General features: G+C 34.7%; 1 protein-coding gene across 1 annotated transcript; it reads left to right on the top strand.

Moving 5' to 3' along the window:
* The first annotated feature begins 6805 nt into the window (after positions 1 to 6805).
* LOC142606716 (uncharacterized) lies at positions 6806 to 18611 on the top strand. Its single transcript, XM_075778053.1, has 20 exons — positions 6806 to 8151; positions 8815 to 9018; positions 10599 to 10703; positions 10798 to 10863; positions 10939 to 11103; positions 11618 to 11692; positions 11794 to 11948; positions 12389 to 12524; positions 12613 to 12682; positions 12784 to 12911; positions 13105 to 13161; positions 14013 to 14198; positions 14298 to 14390; positions 15823 to 15908; positions 16001 to 16067; positions 16152 to 16218; positions 16299 to 16435; positions 16720 to 16811; positions 16895 to 16961; positions 18002 to 18611. Exons 1-20 carry the CDS (start codon positions 6922 to 6924, stop codon positions 18164 to 18166), a joined length of 3351 nt encoding a protein of 1116 aa, XP_075634168.1. The 5' UTR covers positions 6806 to 6921; the 3' UTR covers positions 18167 to 18611.
* Positions 18612 to 20502: the final 1891 nt, after the last annotated feature.

Raw genomic sequence — 20502 nt, 5'->3', positions numbered from 1 at the left:
CCTTATTAGTGCGGGGTGGGGGCGGGGCAGGTTGGGGATAAAAACACTAAACCCATTCCCGCCTCGCCCTGGGGTGCAGGGACAAAATATTGCCCATCCTCACCCCACTACCCACGCGTGGTAGGACAAAGCGGGGTGGGGCAAAATTGCCATATCTAATTTCACTTTATTAACATATATATATATATATATATATATATATATATATATATATCTTTAGGGTAACAAATGTAATTTTAACAAATGTAATTTCTAAGTATTTTTGCAATGTACTAAAAGTAATTAAGTGAATCTAAAAAAGAGTAATATTCTTTTAATACATAGAGAATATAGACATTATAAAATAAAATGTCAAATAATTCATTTCCTCAAATTGGTTATAGCTTTTCTTGTTCTTGGTGGTGAGCTTTCTCTAGGGTGGTAATTTTCTTCCGAGAATCATGTTTATTTAATTAAAAACTTATTACTAGTTTGTATAAACATGTTAAAATAAAATGATTTATTTAGGTTATTGCTCTTCCCCTACTTGTTGTAAACAACAACAACAACAACAATAATAATAAATAAATGCGTAAATGCACTTTTAGTCCCTAAATTTTAATTTTACTACTTTTAGTCCCTAAATCAATTAACGCGTGTTATTTTGGTCATTTTCGTCAGTTATCATATGGAAATATTTGAGGTGGCAAATTGAGTGCACTACTGGCACATCAAATGCTGACGTGGCCAATTAAAATCTAATTTTATTATTATTATTATTATTGCTTTCATTATTTTTTAGGTTAGAACACCATAACTTGTTCTTCATGTTCTTCCCAAATCCAAGAACAATCAAACCCAGAACAATGAAAAATTTCATACAAAATCCCTATCCTCCACTAAACCTCCAGATCATGAAAAAATCATCAAACCCAAACCCACATGAGAAAACCAACCTAGAAAAATGTCAAACCCGGAAACCTCCAACCTAGAACATGAACTTCATTCTTCATGTTCTTCTCCAAATCAAGACAAACCCAATTGACCAACCTACTCAAAATCAATCTCAGCACAAAAAATTCCAACACAATCAACATTGAAACCTCTAGGAAATCAAACCCATAAATCCAGAAAAATATACAAATCCGCATAAAAATTTTTTAAAAAAAAATCCAGAACAGTTTGGGCAAAATCTCAGAACACATACAAACCCAGAATATCAAGGGCAAAAAAAAAAAAAAAAAAAACACAAACAAACCCATAATTTTCCATCAACAACAACACCCCGCCAATCAACAACACCAATTCACCATCAACAACACAAAAGCACCAATGGTCTCTACCCTCCTTTTCCAGTGGAAAACTCCTCATGCAAAGCGACCTTGACCACTTCGATCCAAGGCTCCAACGCCATCGTTCTCTCTCATCCAGGTCGAGTTCATTTTTCCAACGAAATCCATTGTTCTCATCATTTTCTCCGCATCAAGAGAGAAGCTTGATCCGCTGCCTTGATTTGCTCACATTGATCTTCTCGCCGTTGGTCTACTTGTGAGTTTGTGAGCTCCGGTGCCTGGTGGAGAAGAAGGCTGAGCTTGTGAGCTTAGTGGTAGAGAGTGTAGGGTGAAGAGAGAGAGAGAGGGAGTTTGAGATTAGTGGTAGAGAGTGCAGAAGAATTTTTTTAAGTTGATGAGGTTAACCAAAAACAAAAACAAAAAAAGTTAAAACGGTTATGAATTTTTATTTTTTAAAAAATGATTTTAGATTAAATTAGATTTAAGGTTTTTAAAAAAAAATTAATTTACTTTTTTTTTAAAAAAATTTCTTAGTTGGCTTTTTTTATTAATTTAAATGTTGACATGGCATTTGACGTGGATTTGAAAATTGTTGATGTGGATTTTTAATAATATTTAAGTCTTTCGCCAACCACCTCAGATATTTCCGTTTGTTAATTGATGAAAATGACCAAAATAACACGCGTTATTTGATTTATGGACTAAAATTAGTGTAATTAAAATGTAGGAGCCAAAAAAAAAAATCCAAAATGTAAAAATTAAAAGTACATTTACGTTATAAATAAATTGTTTCCATTATCATGGTGGGAGAAAATTTGAATTTTTAGGTTTTGTTGGGCTTCTAAAAATGAGTTAGCTTAGACTCGGTTATGGAGTTAGAAGGCCTATTATAAATTTTTATCATATTTATTCGTGGGCTTGTACACCTTGATTATATGGGCTTTGACCCTATATAACATGTTGTTATGATACATTGAGAGCTGAATAAAGCCCTAGTGATCCAATCCAAAAAAGAAAAAAAAAAAAGAGCTCTAGTGATGGTGGGTTGTTGTCTATCTAGAATTAAGGAGCTATTTATAAAATAAAATAAAAAATTTAAGGAGATAATGAATTTATGATGAGTAATTGGCTTACATGCCCATCCAACACATATAAAGACTCATTAAAGTCTTAAATCTTCTCTCTTCTTCTTTTTTTGTTCTTCCTTTTTTTTTTAATAATTATCCTACATGTTAATTGCTGTGTGTAAGTAATCTTTATGTATGTAAGATGTATAGTTTATTACTTTTTTTTTTTTTTTTTTTTTTACTTGGGACTATATATAGTTTCAATTGGTTGCAAAGGGCAGCAACTTTATCTCAAAATCTACACACAAAAGCATCAACTTATGAATAAAAGGAGTCAGAGCATAAGCACAACAAGCAAAGACAATGAACTTTAAAATTTAAAAATAAAATAAATTTTAATAGTTACAAATTGTATGTCTCTATTTGAAATACTAAGATGTGCATGTCTCTATTTGAAACACAAAAATGTATTAGTTGAATTATAAAACTTTTGGCAAAAACTATAGGTTCAAAATAGGGAGATTTAGAGTGATAAGATAGGTGAGATTGAGAGAGGATTATCTACGTGTGATAAGGACCCAATAAACTTGTTTTGGGTATTTGGCACAATAATGTTATTTTTTGTGGTACAATAGTAAATGAAATTGGTTTAAGGTTGTTAAATCTTGCTTCAATGATCCCACCTACTTGGCTTTTATAGAGATCTCTTAACAACGTCAAAAATCCATAGAAATTACTATTGACTTGATTTTTTTTTAAAGAGTTTTTGTAATTCTGAGTCGTGTTTTAATGAAAAATTAAATTAGTTTTGTTTAGTGTTGATTTTGGATAATGAGTAATTTTACAATCATAAACTATTTTACAATATATTTACAAAATGTTGATATGACCAATTTTTTATTAGTTTCATTTAGGTTCATTATTAATATTATTTTTTCATTTATTAATAATTACTTACCATATTAATAGTTTGTAAAATTTTTTGTAACATAATTTGTATCTTTAGTATTATTCTCGGGTAATTTGGTCTGCAGGGTACTTGGTTGGCTTTTTTGAAAGAGGTAATATTAACAAACATTTAATGGTGGTGAATCTAACATTAAATGCCAATCGATGTGAGCTAAGCAAGAAATAAGGAAGTTTAAAGCAACTTACTATTTATTGGCTTTTGGACTCACACTGAGACACTTATGGGCTCATCAAGTGCATGTGCTCAAAGCCCACATGGTTACTATTCCATTGTACTAAAAAACTGAAATTAAAAATAAATAAATAAACTATTGGGCCCTCCAATAAACACCTTAAAAAGTTTTCCCATAGGAGATCCCTTCAAGTGGGTTTTAAACTACATGAGATGAGAATAAGATAATGTAAGAAAATAAATGTATGGGTTTTATCTTCCTTTGGCTGTTTTGTTAATTAGGCTTCAGAATGGGGGCCATTGCAAAAAATTTGTCCTCAACGTTGTCTAATTCCAAGGTCACGATGACAAAGTCCATAATAATCAAATAAGATAAAACAGGCAAGTAAGGGTTTTCTTGTGACAATTACCATTGTGAATTGTCCTATGCTTAACCCATAGCATCATGTTTGATTTTTACAGACTATAAAGACATGAATTTAGGATAATCCTCAAGTCTTTATTCTTTTAGACCATGTAGTTGTTGATAATATATTTAAATATCTTTTGATTTGTTTATTTATTATTTATCAAACTTGCAGCTGATGAAAAAGCTTATCCTGAGATTTTGAAGGAGACCAAAAAACCATTATTTAGAATAAGATCAACATCAACAGTGATGTGTTGTTTTGATTTGTCTTGTTTTGTCTTTCTTGTTTGACATTAATTTGAGGACTAGAACCTATTGAAGTTATTTTGTTTTTTAGCTCAAATTTTAATTTATTGAGTTGATAGAAAATGGAAACGTGCAGCATATATGATCTTTTGTCCACTATGTTTTTATTTGGGATTAAATTTATTGTCACTTTATTTCCTAGAAAAATGAGTTATTTATATATAATTTACAAGTATTTTAGAAATAAAGTGAGATTATCAGTGGGCTAGGTATAATTTATAAGTATTTTAGAAATAAAGTTGGTTTCAAAAGTTCAAGTAAAAACCCATGGATTTGGGTTGTTGGATAGAACTTATAATGAAAGTTTTAAAGAAACAAAACAATTCTATCAGATAAATCATAGCAAAACCACATATAATCCCATAAAGGTTGATGTTGTAGAGAGAAAATGAAGTGTGAAAATTCGGAGCTACAACTATTGTCCATTGAAGATGACGGTGAGCGGCAGGAAAGTTATGAGAGAGTTAGCAAACGAGGCATTAGTGAGAGAGAAATAGGTAGAGAGGGTGAGGCAAGAAAGTGAGAGAACTTGCTCAAGAATGTATTGCAATGATCTTGTTCATTTTGTGTGTGGATGAGATTTAGGAGGTGAGACTATTTTTTATTTAAGTTTGTTTAGAAATAAAATTTTAATTTTATTGGAAAAAAGTACATAAATATTGTAAATAAAAAAAACAAATTATGATATATTTGTTTGTTTATGCCATTTTTCAAATTTAAGGTATTTACTTTAATTTATAGTTTTTATTTTTATTTTTAAGTTATTTAAGTACATGTAATTGTAAATCCACATGACATGATTTGATTAGGGCAATTAGCATATATTAACATGCTTGGTTAGCATTTAATGAGCACGACATAATATAGGGCTGCTACTCAAAACCATCCCCTAATGTAAAGGGAGCGTATAAAAAAATTTAAATGTTAGAGGGTAAAATTAAAATGACCAAAAATTTCAGGGGTGTAAAATGTTTCATTGTAAGATTTGGTCAATGAAACATTTTAAACCCATGATTGTTTCAATGTAAATTTTGGCCAAACTTGAAAATATATTCCATTCACCATAAAACTATTTGTAAAATATTTCACTAGAATGCTGACATCAGTTGTCGAACCGATTGCCAATTTTTGTGATTTGTGCTTGGAAAATTTTACATCTCACATCAAACACCTGAAAATAATTTATCAAAATGTGTTTCAACATAGAATGCTTTCATTATTTGAATATATTTTAAAGCGAACAAACAAAGCGTTAGTCTTTGTTATAATAGAAAAAAGTGAATTATATGATTTGTATCTAAATATAAGTTTGTTAAAATAGAAAAAAGTGAAGTTATATGCAGGTGTATCTAAATATAAGTTTGTTGAAACAGTAAAAGTAAAGTTTCTGGATCAATTTAGTTAAAATTGCATTAAATTTTGATTATAATGCTTTTTTTTTACAAATCCAGCTGGTTGTAACAGTGATATGAAGCTTGATAAAATTAGTAACATTTACTAGAATGGATGTTTACATAAAATCTGTCATCTGTCATCTATTATTATTATTATTTTTTTGGTTGGATAAGAAAATCTGTCATCTAGTTGGAAATACATTTGGTTTTTTTTTATGGTCTAGTCTGAAAAACATTAGGTAAACTAAAAACTGTACAAGATGCGGAAAGCTAATAAGATTAAACTCTCTTTAATAATTTCGGTAGAAATTCTTTCATTTTGGTCAAAAGTGTAGCACATAAGATAGTGACAGTTATTATACTAATCTAGCAGAAAATCAAACACAGAAATCAATATAAAAAATAATCATTAATCCAAGAATAGATTAAAAAAATCCAATAGTGGAAACACTGAATTCCAAAACCCAATAATCTTTGTTAAAAAGAAAAAAATTTTAATATTAAGAGTGCTTTTGGTAAAAGCTTATTTGTGCTTTTTTGGTATATTATTTACATATTATAAGATATAATTTTTAATAATCTGTGTTAAATGTATAATAAAAAGCTAAAAATTAGTTTATTATCAAAAAGCTAAAAATTAAACTATTAGCCCAAGAAACTAATACAAAAAATAAAAAGCAAAAAACAAATAAATGAGGCCGAATACACTCTAAATATTACTGTAAATTCAAATTTTTACATATAAAAAAGCTGAAATAACATGCCTTGTAAGTTTGGGAGCAATATTATTTCCCTCAAAATGATTCGATTTAAGAAAAACCCTTAAAATTGTTACTGTCTCGTATAAAAAAAAGAGAAGAAATCGTAGAAGATAAATTCATTTGAGAGAATTGGTCAACAACTTCGAAATTGGTAAAGTATTTTATCATCAAATAAAAAATTTAAATCAAACTATGCTTATAAAAAAAAAACTTTAAATTTGATGGTTTTATTTATAAAAAAATGATTGTACTATAAAAAAAAAAAAAAAAAAAGAAAAGAAAAGGAAAAAGTAGAGCTTGTCTTGATTTCCCTCCAAAAATAAGTGTGGAAAGGGTTTTTTTTATTAATCATAAAAATACAGCTAATCATCCATTCATAGCCTTCCTCTTTTGCCTAAAATATCCTACCCCACTCACTCCCTCCACTTTCTTCATAATCCCTAACCTCTCCTCTCTCTCTATCTCTATCTCTCACACACAAAATAAGAGAGAGGCGTGCTTGTATAACCAAAAACCCTAACTCGTTCACCAAAAACTCAAAACACAGACAAACAAACAAACAAATAATAATAATGGATCCCGAGTCGACTCAGTTGCAGCAAGCGCAACTCGCCGTCATACTCGGTCCCGACTCGGGTCCCTTCGAGACCTTGATCTCTCACCTCATGTCCTCCTCCAACGAGCTCCGTTCCCAGGCCGAGTCGCTCTTCAACCTCTGCAAGCAGACCGATCCCGACTCGCTCTCCCTCAAGCTCGCTCACCTCCTCCAGTTCTCCACCCACGTCGAGGCGCGCGCCATGTCCGCCATCCTCCTCCGCAAGCAGCTCACGCGCGACGACTCCTACCTCTGGCCGCGCCTCAACGTCTCGACTCAGTCCTCGCTCAAATCGATTCTGCTTTCGTCGCTGCAGCGGGAGGAGTCGAAGTCGATCTCCAAGAAGCTTTGCGACACCGTTTCCGAGCTCGCCTCCGGGATCTTGCCCGATAACGGCTGGCCGGAGCTGTTGCCGTTCATGTTCCAATGCGTATCGTCCGATTCTCCGAAGCTTCAGGAATCGGCTTTCTTGATCTTCGCGCAGCTGTCGCAGTACATCGGCGACACGCTCGCTCCGCATATCAAGAACCTGCACGCCGTGTTCTTGCAGTGCTTGACGTCTTCGTCGAGCTCCGACGTGAAGATCGCCGCGTTGAATGCCGTGATCAATTTCATTCAGTGCTTGTCGAGTTCGGCTGATCGGGACAGGTTCCAGGACCTCTTGCCAGCGATGATGACGACGCTAACCGAGGCGTTGAATAACGGCAACGAGGTGACGGCGCAGGAGGCCCTGGAGCTTTTGATCGAGCTCGCCGGAACCGAGCCGAGGTTTCTACGGCGGCAGCTGGTGGACGTGGTGGGATCGATGCTGCAGATAGCCGAAGCCGACGGGTTAGAGGAGGGAACGAGGCATTTGGCGATCGAGTTCGTGATAACCCTCGCGGAGGCGAGGGAGCGAGCTCCAGGGATGATGAGGAAGTTGCCACAATTCATAAGCAGACTCTTTGCTATCCTGATGAAGTTGCTCCTCGATATCGAGGACGATCCTGCGTGGCATAGCGCCGAGACTGAGGATGAGGACGCCGGCGAGACGAGCAATTACAGTGTTGCTCAGGAGTGTTTGGACAGGTTGTCGATTTCTTTGGGAGGCAATACGATTGTTCCCGTGGCGTCTGAGCAGCTTCCCGTGTATTTGGCAGCTCCTGAGTGGCAGAAACACCATGCTGCTTTGATTGCTCTTGCACAAATTGCTGAGGGTTGCGCCAAGGTATTGAAATGCTAATACTGTTTGCTTATTTCTGATAATGAAATGTGATTATATTTAGTTCTAGTATATTTGGAATGTGAATTTAGATAATGTTAACTATGATATTTTGATTCCTTGTTATATGATAGATGTTGGGCTTTTGATTATCAATATTCAGTAATGGAAATGGTGATATTAGTTAATTTTAGAATACTATTTGAGTATGGATTGTAGTTAGAAGCTTCGCGTGCTTGATATGACACTGGTAGTGAATTCCACTCTGGCAATGAGTTCTCCATTGTGTTTGGTTAGTTATTCACTGTCACTGCCTTTTGGGTAACTTGAATGGGGATGTTTTGGAGATTGAAGGAAGCCCATTGTTTAAAGTTGAGTTTTTGGTCAGTTACTTTGCATTATTTGATAATGCCACATGAAATAGATTAATGGAAAATGGAAATATTCTTATCATTGTTTGCAAACACACCTCTACTGGAAGTACTTTTCTTTGTTGTGATTCTTATTCTGTTCCTTATGTTCACCTGATGAAGTTAATTGGGGTTCGCTTTTATGATGATTATGTTCTACTTGACAGAGTGTTTTGCAGATCAAACTCTCTGTTAGTTAAATGGATTATATTCCTTTGTTGTTTTAGTGATTTTTTATTATCTGTTCCTATTTATACAGGTGATGATAAAAAACTTGGACCATGTTTTGGCAATGGTTTTAAATTCTTTCCAACACCCACATCCCCGTGTGAGATGGGCAGCTATCAATGCAATTGGGCAATTGTCCACAGATTTGGGTCCAGACTTGCAAGTTAAGTATCATGGGCAGGTGCTGCCAGCACTTGCAGCATCTATGGATGATTTCCAGAATCCTAGAGTACAGGTTAGTTGCTTCTGTTGGCATTTTGTGCTTTTTTCTGAATCCTAGAGTACAAACTGTTCTTATGTTAACCTGCATTAGAAGATAAACTAGCATCTTACCTATCAAAAAAAAAAAGAAAAAAGAAAAAGCAATGAGATATAACAAGAAGTACATAAATGCTTAATCTAATGTATTAGCATAGATTGCACCTGCTTTTAGACTCTGATCAGATTAATGTGTGTTATAATATGATTTTTTTCCCCTTATTTACTTTTGGTGATCATCAGTCATCAATGGAATAAACCTTAGTTGGTATGTGAGTAGTGGTCACGCTAGAGCCAATAGAAACTTTAGGAATAAAATTTTTTGAATAAAATGATCTGGTAGTCTGGAATTTATATTACTAGGGACTTTATTTGGTTGCAGCCTTCACTTTAGCTGTTAAGATATAAAAATACTTATTAAAAAAAAGCTGTTAAGATATAAAATTAAGTAATCTAAAAAGTTACATGTCTGTTTTCTAGTATCTACTGAATTCTTGAAGTGATTTTAGCTACTTTCTAACTTAAATGAGTCCAGCAATTAGCCAATATTAATTGTTAAATAGTGGTGTTTGGCTCCTAATTATACCTGTGAACAGTGATAGATAATTTGGAAGTTCTCTTGAATAGGAAATTTATATTTACCCATCTAGTCAATATGAGGTTTTGTGTTATACCAATATCTTGTTGCTGTAGCTTGCTTTTGGCGCATTACTCTGTATAACTTCCTGTTTGGTTTAAAAGATGTAGCTTTTTTCTTATAATTGTTTGACATTCTAATAATTTTCTATTCAACGTCTCTTTTTATGTTTTTTATTTGAAAATTTAGTCTTGATCTAGGTGTAATTTTAAATCAATGATGAAGTCAAGCTTTTTAATAGCTTTTTAATTTATGCTTGGATAGAAAATTAGAGTAATGCTCCAAGTGCAAGCCACTGACAAAATGTTCCCTTCCTAGTGTTTCTGTCGGAGATCCAGGGTTCAAAATCCCCCCACCCCCAACTATTGTTTTAGTAAGAATATTGGACTATGCCTTCCTCTAACTGTGCTTCTGATGGCATCTCTTCTGCACATGGCCTCTAACTTAATCCAGTGTATTTGGAAACTAAACTGCATCTAGCATCTTCTACGTAGTTTTCTGAAGCAACAGATTTATACTCACCTTTGGTAATTTGTTTGATATAATTGGTGCAAGAGGGAGCCTTTAAATAACAACAAATAACAAGACATATATCTAATTTGACTAATAACACCCGCTTGCTCCCTTTTTATTGTCTAAATCCATTTGGGTTGCATTTTAAATGGTAGAGTCTATAAATTCAATCTTAGGGAAATAGTATATGTTTTTCTTTTGAGTATGACATAACAAATTTAAGAGTTCTTTGGGAATGACATAACAAGACCTTTTCTTGCTTACCATGCTACCTGTTAAGTGGTTAAATTATTTTTGCATTTATGCTGAAATCTTTGGTCTCTTGGTATATTTACTACATTATTGTTTGTTGGTTCTTGAGGTCAACTGGGTGATTTATGTTTTCTCCAAATTTTGTTCATCTACAGGCACATGCTGCATCAGCAGTGCTCAACTTCAGTGAAAACTGCACTCCAGATATCTTAACACCTTACTTAGATGGAATAGTGAGCAAATTGCTTGTACTTCTGCAGGTATCTCAAACAAACAAAAACCTTTACCATCAGTACATCTGTTTGAAATTAAATAATTTCTTCTATAACTTATTGTCTTATATGCATCTTGCAGAATGGGAAACAAATGGTGCAAGAGGGTGCCCTGACTGCTTTGGCATCAGTTGCCGATTCATCTCAGGTACTTCATGAAATAATCTGGTCATTAATTTTGTTGCTAGCAAATGACTCTGTCTAACACTGAGGGTATATGTAGGAGCACTTCCAAAAATACTATGATGCAGTCATGCCTTACCTGAAAGCAATCTTAGTGAATGCCACTGACAAATCAAACCGCATGCTCCGAGCAAAATCCATGGAGTGCATTAGTTTAGTAGGAATGGCTGTTGGAAAGGAGAAGTTTAGGGATGATGCTAAGCAGGTAAGTAGCATTATATAAGTAGAACAGTCACTAATCTACCACTTTTCTCTCCAACCCCTCCCTTCACTCTCTTTTAGAATATGCATTTTAAATTCAGTTTGTTTCATCCCAAGGGTCATGGATTGATAAAAGATTTTCTATGGTTTTTCATAAGCATTACCATTAGCTTAGTTTGGTTTATTCATTGAGTCTAAAGCTAGAACCTTTACTGTTTTCTCTCTTTCTTTCATTCTCAAAGTCTTACATTTTCTCCCTCCCTCTCTCCCCTTTTCCTTTTCCTTTCACTTTTATGGACCTCCTAATGGGTATTTTTCTTCTTTAAATATAATACCGTATAACTTAACATTACAAGTGTGTAGTAAAGTGTTCTTCCATATGGGGAAAGATGATGTAATTGAGCCTTGCAACCAGTTTACTTGCTGCTGTCTTTTTCTACCCCATCAATCTTTTTTTCTCTTTATATTTACTTTATTATAGGCAACTGTATCTAATTTTTTTTTTTGGGTAACGCAAGGTTATGGAAGTGCTTATGTCTTTGCAAGGATCTCAGATGGAGACAGATGATCCAACCACAAGTTACATGCTACAAGTATGTTGTCATCATATAATATGTACAAAAGACATCATTGTATTATCTAACAATTATTATTGTTATTTTCTTTTTATGATACCTACAATATTATGTTGTAGGCATGGGCTAGACTCTGCAAGTGTTTGGGACAAGATTTTCTTCCTTATATGAGTGTTGTCATGCCCCCACTGCTTCAGTCTGCTCAACTTAAACCTGATGTAACCATTACATCTGCGGATTCAGATAATGATATTGAAGACTCTGATGATGAAAGGTCTGCACTTTTGTTATACCTTGAAGTTCATTTAATACCTACAAAATTAGAGTTATGAGTATGAAGTATATAATGTCTGTCCTTGTGTTCCCTTCTGGCATTATCTTTTTCCTACATTTTTTTTTTGTTTTTTTTATTATCTAAGCAAATCAAGGTTTCCTTATTTTTGCAACTTTGACAGGTATTGTTTCAGATCTCTTTTCTCTAATGTTCTTAATCTCTCTCTATTAATGAACACGCACACATGCGTCCATGCTTGTGTGCACCCAAATGCAAACAATACTGCACTTGCGTATTTAAATGCACATGATATTATTACATTTGAAGTCCTTTCTTTGATGCTGTGATCATTGCATTTTAGGCAAGCTGTGTCTCAATGCTGGTGTTTGTCTTGCTAAGTTGTATTGGTTATTGTGCTAAGAGTTGTGGTTCTGTTGCAGTATGGAGACCATTACTCTTGGGGATAAAAGGATAGGGATCAAGACTAGTGTCCTGGAGGAAAAAGCTACAGCTTGTAATATGCTATGTTGCTATGCTGATGAGTTGAAAGAAGGATTCTTCCCATGGATTGATCAGGTTAGTCAAAGTGCATATTTTTTTAGATTGTTCTTATTGGAATTTTGAACAACTCTGATACTTACGGATTGATGCATCTGTTATGCAGGTGGCCCCAACTTTGGTTCCACTTCTCAAATTTTATTTCCATGAAGAAGTTAGGAAAGCGGCTGTTTCGGGTATACAATTGACTTTATATTACTCTCCTTTTCTTTTCTCGACATTCCAATTCTTGCTAAATCTCTTGATGAAGAACATCTTTTATTTTTATTTTTTAAAGCCATGCCGGAGCTACTGCGTTCTGCAAAATTAGCTGTGGAGAAGGGGCAAGCTCAAGGTCGTAATGAGTCCTATGTTAAGCAATTGTCTGACTATGTTGTTCCGGCTCTGGTGGAAGCATTACATAAGGTGATTGTTGTTTTGTTGAAGGTTTCTTGTGGATAGGCACCCCACCCCCCCCCCCCCCCCCAACCAAAAAAAAGCGGGTGGCCCCCAACCCCCTTTCCCTATTTGGCCTGATATTCATGTTCTGATGGTGTGGAATTTTTGTTTATATGATTCTTCTTGAGGGTGGTAGAGTATTTATTTATTTATTTTGCAGGAACCTGATACAGAGATCTGTGCAAGTATGTTGGATGCAATAAACGAATGCATACAGGTTTGCCAAACTCTATTTATGTTTAATTACACAACCTCCATTAGCATCCAATTGTCATGTTTTGGAATTATTCTTCATCAAATACAATTAACTATCTTGAAATTACATTATCAGTGTAGAATTGCATTAGAATTATATATCCCTTTGTTATTTTCTGTCAGAGACTGACAAATGAATTAGGATTCGGAATATTCTATATTGGTTGAGATCTTACTGGATGGTTAGACTAACTACTTATCTTTCCATCAAAATGTTTTTCTTTTAGAGGTGGAAATAAAGGGTTTGGCAATGATATCCAGTGACATAAGAAAAAAATCAGGAGTGCACAATGTAAAGCAATCCTATTGCCTGTAAATTTTATTATTCATTCCGTTGGATAATTGTGTCTGTGAGTATCTCTCCTTACTTGTGTTGTACCTTTGGTAGAGGATGTATTTTCCCAAGTATAAGATGGATATGTAATGAAGTAATATACTAATAAAATTATAAGTGTTCCAGAATGTTTGGCTGGTTTAACAAAAAACTTGTTTAATTTAGTAGCAGTCTCATTTTACTAATACACTATTATCCCTTATAACAGACTGTTCTCCAGAACCCCCCCACCCTCTCCCCCCTATAAAAAAAGGTTGTGGGTGAATGTGCTCACAGCCTTGGGCATTATGAACATTCTGAATTTTGGATGTGTTGCTCGTTTTGTTATCTGTTCTACTTCTGCTTGTAGTTAAAACTTCATTTTGAATGTCTTGGTGGCAGTTTGCCCCTTAAAAATTTCCTTTCCAATTTTCTGCATGCTGAATAGCATAGAAAATCACTGATGAGGCTACATTGCCAAAATTTTTGTTGTCTTTCAGATATCTGGAACACTTTTGGACGAAAGCCAAGTCAGGTCCATTGTGGATGAGATAAAACAGGTTATCACAGCTAGTTCAAGTAGAAAAAGAGAGAGGGCTGAGAGGACCAAAGCTGAAGATTTTGATGCCGAGGAGAGTGAATTGATTAAAGAAGAAAATGAGCAAGAAGAAGAAGTTTTTGACCAAGTTAGATTTGTCACATTCTATCTGTTAACCATAGTTAATATTTTGACAAAATACATAAAATATCCTGTTTCTTGCCTTAGTCCTTGTTTCTCACTTTAGGTGGGTGAAATCTTGGGAACTTTGATCAAAACATTCAAAGCCTCTTTCTTGCCTTTCTTTGATGAGCTGTCAACGTATCTCACACCTATGTGGGTAAGTTCTGCCGTTTTTTTTGGTTTCCCCTCAGTTTTGATTTTGATATGTTTTGTTCCTCTAATACTCATTCTTGTGGACATTTGGAGTGTTTAATCTGTGTGGGATCTTTCATTAAGGGCTCACTGTTGATAGGTTTTGTTCTTTCTTTTGCCAATGAGCTCTAGCTCAATTGGCCCTTCCTCCCCTTGCAAGTGCTAGGTGGAGGCTGAGGTCGTGGGTTCAAGACCCATGAGGTGCATGTAATGTTTGTGTGTGCTTTCGCAGTTTATCGCGTTGAACTGATGTCCTCACCAAATTGGTTTTTTTGTTTTGTTTTGTTTTTTTTTTGTTATTATTATTGTTAATTTTTTATTGTTTGGAAAATATTCTTTATATTGTCCTTGGCTTTAACTGCATAACCTTGTGCCATGTGCTGTTTATTTTGTAATCATCTGGTGGGCATGACATCAGTCTAATGGCGAATTGTAATGGTGAAAGTTGTGACCTTGCCAAAATGTGATTTTGGTTTGGTGAGCACCTTCTCCAAAGATCTTAGTCAAACACAGGATCTTCAATTGCTTTTTTAAGAAGCTATAAGCAGTGAGAATACAATCATCAGCAACAATGGGTTTCAACTATTCTTTCTCTCTCTCTCAAGATAAATATTTGGTAGGAAATATTTAGAATGTGATACAATAGTGTATAGGTATATTGTTGGTGGCATTTTTAAGTTTTTTTTTTCTTGAGAAAATTTATGAAACACTATTTTTGAGACAGGTAACAAAGGAATAGACTAATTAGGACCCTGGCAGTGTAACTTTGATTCTGTGGGTTGATCAATAATCCGTAGGAGTAGAAGACTCAAGTGGATGAAGTGCGTGGACACTAGAGGAAGGTCCCATGACTTATGAAATAATTGTAGATATGGCCTGAAATAGAGTGTTGTCGTGAGCAAACAATTTTGTAGTTGACTTGAATGTCTGGTTCAAGGTTTTCTTGAGTGTAGTTTACATCATTGCTCATGGAAGGTTGCATCTACATGATAGGTTCTTTATGATTTCTGTGGAATCTTCTACCCAAGGTTTCAATAACACTCTTGCTTTCTTTTGGTATGACTTGGCCACTGCTTGTTATTTCTTCTGGTTTATTTTGAAAATTACATCATGTGTAGTAAATCCAGTGACAATTCCATGTTTGCATGTGTGTATATCTTTTGTAACCAGCTCTTTCATCCTCTTCATTTCAAAAATACTGTACAATGTATCTAAATTTAATTTGGCAGATTTCAGCTTATTTTCTTGTGGGATGTCATGTACCTTTACAAGATTCTTGCTAACTCTTTGATTTGCTGTGATGATAATTTGTTTTGTGAACACCTATTTTCCACTGATAGTATTTTGTGATCTCTTATTTTTGTACCCTTGAATACTGTGTTTTGTTCTGATTGTAGGGTAAGGATAAGACCCCTGAAGAGAGGAGGATTGCAATTTGCATCTTTGATGATGTGGCAGAACAGTGTCGTGAAGCAGCACTTAAGTATGCTCAAGCTTATTGTTTACTTTGAATAATGAACGTCATAAAGAAATTAATATAATCCCATCTTTTTTCCGCTGTTGTGGAATGAACAGGTACTATGAAACATTTCTTCCCTTCCTGTTGGAGGCTTGCAATGATGACAATCCTGATGTTCGACAGGTCTGCAATTGGTAAAACTTTGTGGTTACAATGCTTTAAATTTGTAGTTGTTGTCATTTGACTTGTACTTCTAATTTTTTTCAGGCAGCTGTATATGGACTTGGGGTTTGTGCAGAGTTTGGTGGATCAGTTGTCAAACCTCTGGTTGGAGGTATTTCTGCTTGCATCTTTTGGAGGATTTTAATTGCTAAGGTGTTGTATAATAGTTAAAATATTTATTTCTTTGGCCAGAGGCTCTTTCGAGGCTAAATGCTGTGATACGGCATCCCAATGCCCTGGAACCTGATAATATTATGGCATATGATAATGCTGTTTCTGCACTGGGAAAAATATGCCAGTTCCATCGTGACAGCATAGATTCATCTCAGGTACTTCCACATCTCTATTTGCCGCCCCCCCCCCCCCCCCAAAAAAAAGAAGAGAAAAAAGTTATTGGATCATTGGATGTGATACTGTACGTCTGTCTGTATTTTGTCTCCATTGAAATCACATAGATCTGATAATGTTTATAAAATATTTCTTACTAACATTCAGAGCGCTACAAAAGAAGATTTTGGTAGCTATCCTTTTTTCTTTCTCCTTTTTGTGTGTGTGTGTTGTTGTTGTCTCGCATTGGCCTTTCCTCAGATTGCAGCCCCTTCTGGTTTTGCAGGTTGTTCCTGCATGGTTAAACTGCTTGCCAATAAAAAGTGATTTGATTGAGGCGAAAGTTGTTCATGAGCAACTTTGTTCAATGGTGGAGAGGTAAACTTCAATCTGGGTTGAGTTGTGCTCCTCTTATCATTAACTTCCATCACCTTTATTAAGGAGTTTCTTTCAATCTACAGGTCAGACAGTGAAATTTTGGGTCCCAACAATCAATACCTTCCTAAAATTGTGGCAGTATTTGCTGAGGTTAGTTTCTCATGGTTGTATTGATTAAGCACCCTTATTTTCAGTGCCTGATTATCTAATAATGAAAATGTTTTGGTGACCTCAAAAGACGTGCTTAGGCAATCTGTTTTATCTTCCAGTACTGTATTGTAAACTTCTGAAATCCATCTTTTCTCCATTATATCTGGTTTATGCATCTACTAGTTAACGTTTTAGTATGCAACAATAAGTAGTGATCTGAGGTAAAGGCTAGGCTTCTGTTTTTGTGTCCATCTCCAGAGAATACAGGACATATTCACCAATCCTCAAAACTAGATTTTATAGGAAACTAATACCTTTGGAAACACCATGTTACACCCATGCCCACTTTGTGCATTCTGAAAACAGCAGAGTTTGGTGTGGAATTTGAGTCTAACGCCTTACACTCATGTCCATCTAACTAATAAACCATGCTCTCAAGATAAAAGAAAAAGTTATCCAACTAGCCATAAGTTATTAGGCCTTATTAACTTATTTATTTTTTGAACATGAGGTTCTTCTCCATGCTCAAATCCCCCTAATTTCTAATAGAGGGGTGGGATTTTATCCCAAATCTGTATGATACCAAGAGGCTTTATAACTTGAACTAGTTGGTGCCTTTAATATACTATTATTCTCTTGCATAGTGTTTGTGATAAGACTGAAGTGCCTATGTTGCAAATTCCCTTCATCTAGCATAAAATATGAAAGAAAGAATTTGTACACGCTGATTCTTTTTAGGCACACCCATATTGCAATATCTTAATCTTTGTACCCATGACAGACTTGTATTAATTTTTTTTATTATCTTAGGGAATATGTTGGTTACTAGTAATTTCCTTGTATTCTAAAGTGTGCTTTTGGTCTTATCCAATGCCAATCTTAGTCCCTGTGGAGAGTCTGCTTTGACTTGCATGACGCACCTAAATATTTAGTGTACTTATTAAGTATGTTGCTTGAATTATTGCCCACTCACTGTTAAAGATATTTGATACACTACAGAATATAATTGTACTGGTTAAAACTGCCTGCAATTTTCTTAGGTTCTATGTGCTGGTAAGGATCTAGCAACAGAACAAACTGCAAGCCGAATGATTAATCTGCTAAGGCAGCTTCAGCAGACTTTACCGCCATCCACCCTGGCCTCTACTTGGTCCTCTTTGCAACCCCAGCAACAGCTTGCCTTGCAATCTATCCTCTCTCAATAGTATCTTTGATGAAAGGTGGCACCGTGCTGTTTTTGGAGACTGCATTTTCTGGTCTGTTTGTGTCAAATATATTTGTTACCCATTCTTTTCCATAAGATGGTTCCCGTCATTCCCTTTTTGCATGATGCTATACAGCAAGTCGGCATCAATTTGAGTGTGTAAGTCGTCGTTGCGATTGAAAATGAATGTAGGATGTGTATATTACAAGTTTTATTTATAGTGTGGTTCTCATAAGAGAAGGGTAGCTATGGTTGATTTTTGAGATATTTTTTTTCACCCTTTTGCCAATTTTATTGGTGGTTGGTGCGTGAGATTTGAGGGTTGTCAAGTGAGGCAATTCTTGTAGCAGTTTTGGCCCCATTGTGTTTTTCATTTCAAACACACTTGGAATATTCTTCTGAATTATTAATGGTGAATTCTTTTTTGACGCTTGCACGTTTTGAAACCCATGTCCAATTAAATGAATTGATTCTTTCTTTGATTCGTGGAGACATTGTGGACAATACCAAAATTTATATTCTCTGTTGGGTGATGAGCTCTAGTTTCTGTCACATTGGGCGTGCTAAAATATCCAAAATAATGCTATTTTTAGCAACCCAAATACCAAATTGTTATTGCTATTTTTATTATTATCTGGTAGCAGTTTACTGTAGCAACAAGTTAAACAAAAAAAAAAAAGTTTCTTATTCAATTCTCTCTTGAATTGAATAAAAAAAAAAAAAACAAAGAAAGAATATTTAAATGAATTAGTAAAAAAGTAGAATATAGGTAGGGTGTATTGTTAAGGGGTATGTTAAAATAGATAAAGTACTTTTTTGTGTACTAAATGTTAAATCTTTTTGTTATACAAATTGGCTGAAATTGCAATGACCATCTGTGCTTTCATTTTTGAAACACTGCGTGGCTTACTTAGAGCATTCTCATCAGGTGTTTTATAAATATTTCATTTTGACATACCAAAAAGCTTACTTTATTATTTTAATACATCATTTTACAATACATCTTACATCACATGTTCTATTCTTCAATTTCATATATTAAAATAATATATATAACACATTAAAAAAATCAACAATATATAAAATATAAAATAAAAAACCCACCACTCCCACTATCCCACATCCCACCTCATTAGTCACTACCGTCCATCACCCCACAACCCACCATCAAAGACACCAAAACCACCACATCAAACACCAGATAAACAGCCAAAATCAAATCCCCCACATCAGTACACCATAACTTAGAACAAAAACTATTGCCTTGATGGTGAATTAGTACAACCCACCATCAAAGACACCAAAATCACCACATCAAACACCAGATAAACATCCAAAATCAAATCCTCCACATCATTACACCACAACTTAAAACAAAAACTATTGCCTCGATGGTGAATTAGTGATATTGAGATTGAATCGGCGATACCTTCAGTGGATCGGTGATATCGAAATACAAATTCAATAAGCTAAGATGCTAGACGAAACAATAATGCTTTGCTCTGAGATGAACTAAACCAAACCAAGTAGCTTCGGTGTATGAGATAGAACAGAGAGGAGAGAGCGAAAAATCATGAAAAAAAAATAGGGTGAAGGAGATTTTATAGATTAGTGATGATGGAATTTGTGAGATAGCAGAGAGGAAATTGATAGTGGCTCATGAATGGGAAGAGAAGAGAGGAAAAAGGAAGAGGGGAGAACAAAAGAGTCTGTGAGAGTGGAGAAAGTGAAGTACTCATCGTGTGGCTCAAAGTGAAGATAAGAAGAGATATTTTATTTGAGATGAGAGAGAAAGATGAATAAAAATAATAAAAACCAAATGATATTTCCTTCCGTACCGTTCCAAAGATGAGATTCTGTTGTAGCAAATGCCAAAACTGTTTGGCATTTAACACACCTCATGATAGTTTGTTTTTAGTGTTTAGTGTGCCAAATGCCAAATATTTGGTAGACCTGATAGGAATGCTCTTAAAGTCTCTAGTTTAATTAGAACCATGAATTAAACACAGCTTGTTTCAATTGTACGAAGTGAATTACCAGGAAAAGAGATGGATTATATCACTGACTTACAACAGGGATAGTGTGATACTAAAGGAGCCTTATAAGAAAAGGTTTTGTGGAGATGATGTTGTTGTTTATGGCGCTTAAAGGTGACTATTAACTCTGGATCTGTTATACCTGTGGACATTTTATACAATGCAAGTGACTGAAAATGGTGATATTGAATGCAGATTACCAGTTGAAATAGATGAAAGTAACACTGGACTCGGAATTCATTTCCAATAGAGCATCCAATCTCAAGACTGAATTGGATTGGGTGTTTAGTGTTATTTGAGT

The sequence above is a fragment of the Castanea sativa genome, chromosome 8 (assembly GCF_040712315.1).
Source record: "Castanea sativa cultivar Marrone di Chiusa Pesio chromosome 8, ASM4071231v1".
NCBI classification, from domain to species: Eukaryota; Viridiplantae; Streptophyta; class Magnoliopsida; order Fagales; family Fagaceae; genus Castanea; species Castanea sativa.
The sequence above is the reverse complement of the archived record's forward strand: the minus strand, read 5'-3'. Positions and strand labels throughout refer to the sequence as shown.

Coding starts and splice junctions, on each gene's coding strand:
- LOC142606716 (XM_075778053.1), top strand. CDS start 6,922: ATGGATCCCGAGTCGACTCAGTTGCAGCAAGCGCAACTCGCCGTCATA. Junction 8,152..8,814: donor TTGCTGAGGGTTGCGCCAAG/GTATTGAAATGC, acceptor CTATTTATACAG/GTGATGATAAAAAACTTGGA. Junction 11,104..11,617: donor TTAGGGATGATGCTAAGCAG/GTAAGTAGCATT, acceptor GGGTAACGCAAG/GTTATGGAAGTGCTTATGTC.